At 34.9% G+C, this 12,119-nt stretch overlaps 1 protein-coding gene across 1 annotated transcript; it reads right to left on the bottom strand.

Moving 5' to 3' along the window:
* Positions 1–4,851: 4,851 nt before the first annotated feature.
* On the bottom strand, positions 4,852–10,049 carry LOC103928290. The gene is given in 11 exon segments (XM_048581449.1): positions 4,852–5,163; positions 5,516–5,644; positions 5,948–6,038; positions 6,314–6,458; positions 6,850–6,904; positions 7,006–7,087; positions 7,089–7,756; positions 7,874–8,550; positions 8,594–8,645; positions 8,647–8,958; positions 9,562–10,049. Coding segments are annotated over 11 exon segments (2,355 nt in total). The 5' UTR covers positions 9,631–10,049; the 3' UTR covers positions 4,852–5,088.
* Positions 10,050–12,119: the final 2,070 nt, after the last annotated feature.

The raw sequence follows: 12,119 nt of genomic DNA on the forward strand, positions 1-12,119 counted from the left end.
CGTCACTATTAAATTGACATTTCTGTTTTGTATCAGTTTTTTTTTACATACACGAGCCCATCTTTATACGATTAAGTACGACTAAAACTATAAAGTTTCAAATTTTTGTGTAAATCGCTGAATGAATCACGTCATCATATTGTTGTACTCAAATTTTTTTTCTCCCAACACTTTTACTTCTTTCTCGAATTGCTCTTAATCAATCAATAAATAATTGGTTCATCGTGAATTTCAAGTTGAGTAATCATTTTTTAGTTTTTATTTAGTCTTTTGATTTTAGTAGTTATATGGGACCACCTTATTATACCCATGCTGGCATTGCAACTGATATCATGTGATCTCCAAATCTAGGAGGAGGGCTTTGTTTATCTGAGCAAGACCTCGAACCTGCTAACGTTGCTAGCTAATACTTTCCCGCCACTCCAACAACAACAATTAAACCACATTAAGTTGAGTCGGTTATATGAATCTTAAAACGTTTATGTACTCAATTTTTCGTCAATTTTGCTATTAGCTCAAGTACTACTACCCTGCTACTCCACACACTAAAAAATTAAATGTGGAAATTCATTTCAATTCATCAAAGACTGAATATTGACATGAAATACATACATAGATACTTTGTGGTGGTGTGACAACACAAGATCGAGAAGATATCATGTAATCTTACGTCTTCTTCTTCTTATGTCTTTTGGTTATTCGAAAAGGAAGAAGGATCTTTCATATATATAGTTCATACCCTTACATAATTGATTGCGAAAGTGACCAAATTGAATGTGCTTTTCCTTTGAGGTTGGCATGCATGGAATATATATGGACAGAATAAGTTCAGACATGAATATTAACTACTGACTCTAGCACTCTTCAATAAGATTGTGTTGGGTGTATAAATACTAATATCTAGTTGTATAAGATCACTAAAATCATCACTGAAGTTCCTATTAACTAAAAACACTTTCAGCTATTTTAAAAACAGTTCAAAATGAGCACTTATTGTCATGCTACAATATTATTTTATTGTGAAGCACTAAACAATAGAGGTCCATTCCATTATGAAAGCTAACAACTTTTTAGTAAATTGATTATATTTTTTTAATACATACGATATTATATATATTAAAGGATTGATGAATAAGCTAAAATTCACAATGGACCAAACATAATAATTTAGTTCGAATTCATCTTTTGAAGAAAATCAAATTTAAAACTTCTCACTTACACTTATAAGTGAAAATGAATAACTACCAAACTATAGCGGTAAGTAAATAAAAATAAAACATTGCAAACATCCACTCCAAAAGATTTATTATTGTTAAAAAGAGGAGGGTCGGATTACATATATATTTAAATGAAATACAATAGAATATTAGCCTATTAGGGTTCTGGTAAGTGGAGTATTATACAAAACATATTTTATATTGCCACCAGATCTAGATTATTGTTGAAGTTTCGAGCAATGAGCGAATCTCGAATCCTCTATTATTTTTTTTATCGGGAATTAAGGATCATGGGACCGCTTTGCTCTTTAAAATTGGGGGATGGGGTGGCTACAACTTTGTATCTGTGAAATCATGGACGTCTTTATGGTAGGCATGGAAAAGTAGGCCAGACTCTGCCTTGAGTCTCGGCTGTCTCGACGGTTGTATTTTGTGTATATGTACGTAACGAAGACCTCCCCATGCATGTTGCTATCTCCCTTTTCTGGGGGCTAGTACGACTGCTGAAAGCTATTTCTGCACCGCCGACGAACCTTGACCTAACTTTTATCAAGCACCGAACTCGTCCTAATACTGTGCCAGCCCCAATAACTACAATTTGGTTAATTTTGCTTTTTCATTTGGATACAATTCTATGCATCCTTTTCCTTGGAGGTTTTCTTTATAGGAACATTTGATCTTTAATTTTATACAATATTTTCTTCTAATGGCAGCATGGGCAGATACCCGAGAACCCAGTTTACCCTTTGATATTCTAACATCACGAAGAAAGTTAAAACTTTAACTCTAAAACTTGGTAATAAGTCAAGGGAATGACCCAACTTACCCTAACCATAGATTAGCCCTAATACACACATGCAAAATTTCATAGTTTTTCGACAGGAAAACAACAATTCACATCCCACACATTATAGCCTTATAGGTGACAATTTGCCTATAAAAATATGAACATGATTATTGATTAATTACTACTTAATGAATAACTTAGTAGCAAAAGTACATATTCTTTTGGCAAAATTTATATGAAATTCAGCTCGTTAAAGTTTTGATGGCAAGATATGGTACTGATGACGAGAGGGAATCGGTCGCCCAGCAGCATCATACCTATTTGGGACAAGGAACGATATTCTTTATGTTTTTTCTGGAAGAATATGAAGCTTTATCGTGCTTGACTGGTCCGGATAATTATTCTACGATTATTAGTTTGATAATTGAAGTATATAGTGTCTGCTATATAATAGATTATCTGAAAATATCTATCTAATCAAGTAGACTGGAACCCCTTGACAAAGACCTAGCTACATATTAACGCACACTAGCTAGTGGTGGAGTAGAGATTTAAACATAAAACATCGAACGTAGGAATAAATATATTTCGCTATTTCAACTCTAGTCTAAAATCCTAGCAAGTAAAAACCAACTTATTAAGAGAGATGGGGCTATACTTTTGAGGGAGTCCTTAGCATTTTTCTACAGAGAATCATTATCCATTATCTGGATTTCACAGTGATCATTGTGCAGTAATGTCCTTTGTTTGTTTATAATTTTCATGTCGGCCAATTAAGATGCAATTGAAAGATAATATAATTAGAGGGAGACTTCACTTCTGCTTAAAATACGTAGTGATCTATCTATAAAATTTTGTGCTTATCAACGAAATCGTTTATATTATAAATTATTATGTAAATATTATCTTTACAAAAAATGGATTAAAATTAAGATTTTTGAGTCATTGAACTATATAAAAAAGTTAAAAACAGATTGACAGATTTGATAAAAGCATTATGAACTGTCTATCTATAGTATTTGCTACAATTGAATGACTAAATCATCTTAGTTTTAGTTGATTTTTTACATAAATGATCTTCACATAGTGATGTATAATATGAACGGTCTGACTATAAGCATGAAATTTTGTATAGATCACAAAGTATTTTGAGGAGTAACTCCTCCTCAACTTTAAAGAGCCAAACTCTTCTCATAGAATTAAAACTGTAGCACTTGTCAAATAAATAACTGGTGCCACGAAACTTATTGCATGCTTTGTGATATCATTTGCACGCATTAACCTCTGATTAGGGTTTATTCACGTTTGTGCTCAAACCCTCATCGGTTATGTGAATGTGATCATTTAAAGGCAGTTATAACTCAGATCAGAAAAAAAACAAATTATACCAGAATTAAATAGTCTTGAAGGGACAAAGAAGGATCAAAAGATAGGTCTTGTGAATATTTTGTATTAGGGTTTGATTCCAATACGTTTCATTATTTTGAAGAACAGGATGTGCTCAGGCTGGAAATGTATAATTCCGCATGCATTATATTTATGTCTATATATTATATATGTATACATGTCAATATAAATATCAGGAAGTTTACATATTTATTACAGGTATGTTGCAGCATAAGCTGGACATATGCGCTGTGCACTGTGTGAGGATAATTTTCTTATATGGCTTGAATCTTTAATATTATTGTCTTCATTATTTGTGATTACTATTTTGACAGGACACCGTCACTCGTTGTTACTAAAACTGAGAAAAGAAGAAAAAAAACTCAAAAACGAAATAAGGGAGGAAAATGAAGAAGAAACAGATGTAGAAATAAAAAACAATAAACAAATAGTATTTACTACGATGCACATATACACCAATTCACTTGCCAGTTTAACAAAAATTTAAAATTTCTTATAGTGAAGCTCTAATGGTAGTGACGATACCTTAATTGATGATGGTCATTGATAATATAAGCAAAGGACTCGAATAGCTTTGGCTAAGGTTTTCCCTCAATGAAGGGATTTCTCCCGTGGGGACAAGGGTTAGCCTGTTTTTTTGTCCCAAATATATAGAAATTTAAATAATTAAAAAAAGAATTAAAATGGAGTTTTAATTAATTAAAATTAAAAAAAAAAAAAAGAGTAAAAGTATAGAGTGACAAAAAGAAAGAGGACAAGTAAAACTATTGTTACATGTGGATAGATGAAAAAAGCAATATTTATTGGCGAAATTACTTTAATGCCTATAATTTTTTTTAAATATTTTCTTTGCATAAAATAATAAGAAAAACAAATGAAAATGACTTGAAATTTTTGAATTTTAACGATAAGGACAAAATAAAAGGGTAAAGTGAATAGTACCAGGATTGACTTTTTAATGTAAAAATGTGATTTTTTGTTAAAGTGAACAGTACCGGGAGCTTTTCGTTAAAGTTTCCAAAATAATATGACAGTATTTTCATTATTTTTTTTGTTGATAATAATTTTTTTATTAATAGATAGCATAAATATAAGTATATTTTTACTCCTCATATAAAAACTAAATTTGTTATCCCAAGTTCAACTCCTGGCAACGGAAAAATTTGTTTTACATTAAAATTGTTTTTATTTTTAGAATTCAGCTACAGGAATCATCAAGTAGTGTAATTCTATTAAAAAAAAAATGAAAACAGGATTCGAGATTTGCCATGATGGATAGGCTCTTTCTCTTTAAAAGCTTCCGGTTTGGAAAACGAGGTTGAAAAGCTTTGTCGCGCCTTTTTGAAAGACCCAAATTTTTTTTTTTCTTTCTGTTCTTCAATAATTGAGATTTTAAATTTGAATCCTCCGTTTAAATTAGATTAGTATATCCTTAAATCAAAGAAAAACAAACTGTGGTCCTATTGATTTATGAGTTCGAATAGAAAAACAATAAGCAGAAAGTAAATATGTTGTCAAATTACAGACCACCTTCTTCAACGACAATTGTATACAACAGAAGAGAAGTGGCTTCAACTAGTGAACCCCAGAAGCTGCAGGAAAAATTAGCACCTTCTGAATACTGTACCGTTCTTGGCACCACCGCTATCATTCACAATCGGTGCTCTTTGCCTTCAGTTATTGGGGGATGCTTTCCAAATACTGCTTCACGCGTGTTTGGTTCATCTCAAATATGAATGGCATTCCCCGTATCTGCGCAAGATTCATCATTTACAGAATATCGTTTAGTTAAATATGATGCGATCAAGCTACCCGAAACATGTGTTACGTGAACCAGAGTGTAATTCTAGTGTTTGGCTTGAGATTATTACAGCACGAAAACCCCAATCTATTTGAAACACCATGGTCTATCAATGACTTAAGATAACGTACACAATGTATAGAGCATTTTGATCACCAACCCAAAAATTTGACGAGTATAAAAACGACTTCTGAGGTATGACAATCAAGACTTATGCACAGCCTCACAGAGACATTGCACAATAAACAGCCAAGAAATTCAAAGAAAAATGAAGTTTTAGCAAACGAAATTGTAAGAACATACCTCAATCAAGCAACTTGAACTGAGGCTTAGACTCTGTCTAGGGGCTACTTCCTTGCTATTTACCGAGATTGAACACTTCCCAAGATTTTTCAGATGGAAGGATCCATCTTTATCCATATTTATCATTGCCTAACAAACACATTAAAATTAATAAATTTTTGGGGTTAGCAAGAAGACATAAACAGCATAATCAGAAGACACCTAAGTTCAGCCCTGTCATTGCTATCAGCTATTTAATGAGCTAAATCCTAAATGTCTTGAGGATTTCTTTCTACCACATCATTGAGAACACTACTTAGAACAAACTGTCCCCACACCTTATCCGGCATGTATGTATAATCTTTATTTCCAAACTTTTGGAAGGAAAGAAAAATGCAAGTAATTGCATCACCGGTATGGTGAATATGTTAAGGTGGTCAACAATAATATTACCTGTTTCCGAGAGATCTTATTACCACGACCGTCTCTTCCCAAGTCAATGTCAACAACAGAATCGTCTGTTGCTCTACCCAATAGAACCTGCAGATATAGATAGCTATTCATTCACATAATCAATCCATGTCTGACATAGACTTATTGGACCATCAGTTTTCAATTCTTCTTTTCGACTAAATCTGCACATCATAGCAAAACCTAGATAGATCCTAAATATTCCTTATGACAGTGATTAAGTTATACACATAACTCTTGCTCCATAATTACATCACTTCCAAATGCAGCTATAGGGTGAAAACCTACCAACCCCAGGTAGCAGGAAAAGACAAAAGAAGGGTCCATATGGCAATCGAAATACCTCAGGACTTCTTAATGTAATGCTTAGAATGACGTCCATACAAAATGGCAAAAGCTCCATGAGATGCAATGGCTCTTTGCAAATATGAATAAGCACACTGCTCCAGCCTTATGATTCTCCTCTTAGCGTCCTCATCCTGATATTTTGAGACTGCACATAGCGAACAGCATAAAATTACAATTTATAAGGCATATTGATGCAGTGAACCTACATCACATATGATGCAATCGCTTTACAGAAAATATTAGTTCCGTGATTAGGAATGTTCTAATGTTCTATTTCAAAACATATCATTTAGTATGAATGCTGTATCATCTGTCAGTTAAGCATGAATGCCGCATAATAAACACACTCATTACATAAATGCACACTATTTATCACAGGATTTGATAGGCAGAAGAAGGAAAGTACCGACAAGATTACGTTAATGCATACCATTTTAGAGGATTTGATTGGCAGAAGTGAAGTACGGATAAGTCTGTATAAAGAAAATAAGTAATGAGCTGGTCATTAGATGCATAATAGTTTGATTGAGTATTACCTTCCTCACTAGAACACAAATCCTGGTCATCTGGGTCCAAATCCATATCAAGTACCTGCAGGTGGAACAAAAGTCAATGAAACTATAAGATCAATTAAGAAATTGATAAGCAAAGCAAATCTATCAACACAGTGATTTTCGTTTTAGCACACTAACCATTGCCTCTATATCCGAATAGCATGGTATATCATCATCGCTCTCAAAAGCCCCAGCTGATCCGATGTATCGGGATTTAATTGTGGTTCAGCAATATACATGGGCATCCCTTCCGTATGTAATGATATATCGTCCCTAATTGTAGCTGATGGATCAAGCTCCTTTTAATGACACCAGAATCTGGGTTCTCCACATGAAACTCAGTTGAGTTATAACTGAGATGCTTTTCCGACATACTCTCTCTAGTGCCTTCCTTCAGGATTCCAGGTTGAACACTTGTACTTGGATTGGCTGAATCAATTTGGCCCAGACCTTCACCAACATGACCTGCATTCTTAGATGCCACATCACTGGGGACATCAGACAGCTCAAATTTCACTCCGAAATTACCTAGTGGAGATTTTCGACCCTTTTCTTGTAAGAAATGTGATCCTTTAATCTGAGAGGTACTATGAGGTTCTCCAAGATTTTTTCGCTCTTTATGCATAAAGCACGGCCCTGTGTGATTATTTCTCTTATTAACAGGGAAACCACTAGTGCACAAAGATATTGGCTTATTCCCTTCAGAAGTTGATGAACGATTTGGTAGAAAAATATCACCATTGCATGGGATTTCTGGGTCCTCGGTGTTTAATGTGCAGCAGATAAATCCATCCCTCAATTCAGGATTTTGATAGTTCGAAGCTGTTGAAGATGATAGCATTGGAGTGTCTGAATGGCAGACTATATGTTCATCAGCATTTGGGATCCTCTATTGTCATCTACCACTCCAGGATACGTACTAGATGGGTTCATGGAGTCCATAACTGGAGCTACAGATGTTTCTGGCTCAGTTTTGACGGTTGTCGGTTCACAAAGAACATCAGTCTTTCGGTGAACTCAACAAAAGAGAGCTCAGGCCATCATAGTAAGATTTATCAATCACATCTTTTCCATCAGCAGTCACGAGCATGAGCTCCTCATTCGTAAAGTTTAAAAGCGAATTGGACAATTCTGCCAAATAACCTTCATTACAAACAGGAGCTGCAGAACTCTGGAAATCACAGCATGGCATTTCAGTGGCCACCTCCATCCCAATATGAGCATCATCCTCTGTTGTTCTTGCCTTGTTAGCATCGATGTTTTCATGAAGTTCAAAAGAATCACTGGTGCATATATCATGTTCTCTAAGATCAACATCAACTGGCATAGCTGGAAGTGGAGATGAATACTCCAAGTTGTTAAACAATGCACCAGTGTTTGAAACAGGTGAATTAAAGGCCTTGTTCCCTTCAAACTCTGTGCACATGTTTCCCTCGTTGCCATTAATTTGATCTAGTGTAAACAGAGGTTTCATTCCTATGTCATCGGCATTGAACAGGCTGCAATCTGGCAATCCTTCCGGATGATTGAATTCATCCACCTTAGATTCATTCCATGTCATAATATCTTCATGAATATTACCTTGTTCCATATGAAAATCATTCCCATCCGGGTTCTGGAGCATATGAAAAGTATCATCAGTGCCAACATCCATCAGATTTTGCATTGCATCCATATCTGACGTCTCAAGGCCAAAAGAGGCTGACGGTTGGATCTCCATTCATGCAATTTCCGTAAAGAGGCTCATCTCCATTTCCATCATAGTTGTTATTACCTGGGTGCAACAAGAAAATTAAGGCCCATGGAATTAAACGGCTCATTGCAAATCCTTTTACGCATTGCATAGTAACTACTACAAACACTTTCAGCTTTTCTCTTCCCAGACTCACATTTTTTTCCTTTTGAATTTCCTGTCCTGTCAAATGGAACAGTTGTTGTGGAACTCTCAAACTCAATCATGCGAGCAGAAGCATCTTCAGAAACTACTGGATCATACAGGAGAGAATACCACCGATCTTGCAGTTCACGAACAGTAAATCTTCGAGAAAAATGCACTGCACCTTTAGCAAGTGACTCCAAGGAAGCACCATCCTGCAAACAGAGCAAAAGAGTACCAAGTCCAAATATAACTTTCGAGAATACTAATTCCTGATAAACTTTCCTTGTATGATAAATATAATTACAAAATCAAAACTGGCATTCTGAAAATTACCAAATCCTAATTTATTTCCAAAAGGGGAACCCGGTAGTTCCCGGGTAGTTCCCCTCCGACGCAACACACTTAATAGAGGCGAATACTTGTTAATTCGACAAAGATACAGCCTACCTCAGCAGGAAAACCAGCAGTGACAATTGTACTAGCACACAACAACATAATTTCAACTGTATTCACCTTCAATTGTATCTAGCATTTGTCCAATTTATCGATCTGTTTCAATAATTTCAATCTTAAATACGAGGATAGCTAAACCCATAACATATTCAAGAAACATAAACCCGAAATCCATTGTTCAAACAATTCGAATTCATAACTACACTAAAACCCCGATAATTTGAAAACCCAAAAAAGAAACAAACATCATATGTATAACGAAAACAAGTTACCAGAAAAATCCAGGTTAATAATACACTACGAGGATGCATGAACATCAGATTTTCCGAAAAAACGGAGGAAATTTAGAGCCGAATTTGTACCTCAACAGCTTTCTTGAGCAGAATATCATCCGCGGGAATCCACTGAGAGAACGGAGCGAGAGCACCCATGGTCTCCGCCAGCCTGACTCTCTCTCTCTCTCTCTCCTCTCTCTCTCTCTCTCTCTCTCTCTATAGAGCGTGCTTGTTCCGGAAGCATGGAAAAAGCTTGAAGAAAGGGGAAATTACGAAAATAGGCGGAGGGAAGAAGGCCTTCGTGGCGGCTGGAGGGGTTTTTGAGGGAAACACAAAACATACAAGGAAAGGATTTTACAGAGGTTTTGTGAAACGTGGACGGCGGCGAATTGAGCGGTGGGGCACGGCGCCGGGGTCTCAGGTGACTGAGATTTTAAAGAGGCGGGGTTTTAGGGGTTTAGTTGGGTGGGGCATTAGGGCACGTGCCAACCCACTCAGCCGTTTCTCTCTCTCTCTCTCTCTCTCTCTCTCTCTCGCTTGTCGTGCAGGTGAGAGAGAGTATCTCAGTGCTTACGGCTTGCTGGCAACTAAGGAAAAGAATATGATTCATTGCAAATTGTGCGGTTAATATTTTATTTGAAAATTTAAAATTAAATATGAAAAGTATTTAACGAAAATTGATCATACGATATACGATAAATGGACGAGATCACGCGATTCCTAAAAAATGATCATTTTCCGGTTTAATAGACTTGCATGTTGTCACGGACTTCTATGCCCTTAGTTGACCGTTGACTCAAGAGTCCCTCCTCCTCCAACGCTAAGGAGAGATTTATTCATGTGACGGAAAAAATGGTCCGATACACAAGTGTTATAATACAATTTGTTGAATTAGTATTCAACTATTTGTATTATGACATTTAATGCATCTATCGTGTTCTCAGCAAACTAAGAATTTTTTCAGCACTAAGAAGTGTCCTTTCTTTTATATACAATAAAAAAATATAGGTTTTTTTTTTTTTTTTTTATAATTTGAAAGATTTTGCAATATTCACATGTTTAAAGAAACTTATAGAAGACCACACTGTACCGTTTTCTAATAAATGTTAAATTTATTTGTATTGATGCGTTTTACTTTTGGTCGAGGTATGATATTATGTAGTGTCTTAGCATAACATTAAATTTGTGCACTAAATTTTAAGTGTTGACACATTGTTGCGTGGACGGCAAACAAATTTGGTGAAGTGACCAAATTTGTTACCAAAAGCTATGATGGAGAAAAAGAAAGTTGTGAACTGAAAAAAGAAGTACAGCAAATCCAGTATGTTTCAATTTTGTTGGGTGTCAACTCCCAAAAAGGGCTTCTGGGGCTTTTCTTATGATTTAAGTTCAATTTTACTTTTTACTTCTTTCTTGAAAATGACAGGGTTGTTAATAGTGTTATTTCGCATTTATTTAAGCTTCAATACCTAAAAAATTAAGATCGGATCAAATACGGCAGCTAGTTAATCTTACACGCTTTCTTTTTTCTCTTTCCCATTATTTCAATACCTAAAACATTAAAAATCAAATCAACTAGGGCTACTCGGTCTAAGTTCAAATTTTCTGCGTCGAAAATCCTTTATGGTTTATTTGTGATTTATTTATTTAACTGACACACATTTTTTTGACTTAATTTATCCTTAATGTGGTTTTTTTATTAAGGAGATAAGTAGTGCAGAAGATTTGAACATGGTCTCAATGCCCATTCTTTCTTACATTTTTTATTTATTTATAAATTTCTCAATTAAGTAAGCAAGCATGTTAATCTTAAATTCCTCTCGAAAAGGAAGGGAAAAAGGGAAATTGAATCCAGCAAACATGATTTACGTGGACCGTCAGGTTCAGAAGAAGTTCAAGACGCCCTGTGTTATATTACATGACCCGAATTTCATGACTAATCAGCTAAATATGGAGGTTACATAATGGGCCTCGACAACGAAGGCAATGGCCCAAGTGGTTCATTGGGCTACGTCCTTGCACTAACTGACCCGAGCTTAACATGCTTTGATGGGTCTGTTGTCGTTTCCCACAACAGAAAATCCCTAAGCACCAGTCAAAGGAAACAATAAAAGAATTGGGTAAAGTACAAAAAACTACCTCAACTATTAGGGTCACGACAGTTTCATACCTCATCTTTTAAAATTGACAATGTCATACCGCATCTTACGAATTTGTGAAAATGTCCTACCTCCGTCAATTTTTCTGTTAGTTTTTCTGTTAAATGCTGACGTGGCAAGAGACGGGACCACTTTCTATTAAAAAATTAATAAAATATTATTAAAAACTAAAAAAAATATTTAATATTTTTTAATATTAAAATAATAAATAAAAGTAAAATTAAAAAAAAAAGGGTAAAGTACAAAAAACTACCTCAACTATTGGGATCACGACAGTTTCATACCTCATCTTTTGAAATTGACAATGTCATACCGCATCTTACGAATTTGTGACAACGTCATACCTCCGTCAAATTTTCTATTTATTTTTTCTGTTAAGTACTGACGTGGCTTAATTCGGTACATACTTTCTATTAAAAAATTATTAAAAACTAAAAAACAATTATTTAATATTTTTTAAATATTAAAATAATAATAAGCAGCAAA

The sequence above is a fragment of a genome, unplaced genomic scaffold, assembly GCF_019419815.1.
Source record: "Pyrus x bretschneideri cultivar Hongxiangsu unplaced genomic scaffold, Pyrus_bretschneideri_v1 Contig1, whole genome shotgun sequence".
Taxonomy (NCBI): Eukaryota; Viridiplantae; Streptophyta; class Magnoliopsida; order Rosales; family Rosaceae; genus Pyrus; species Pyrus x bretschneideri.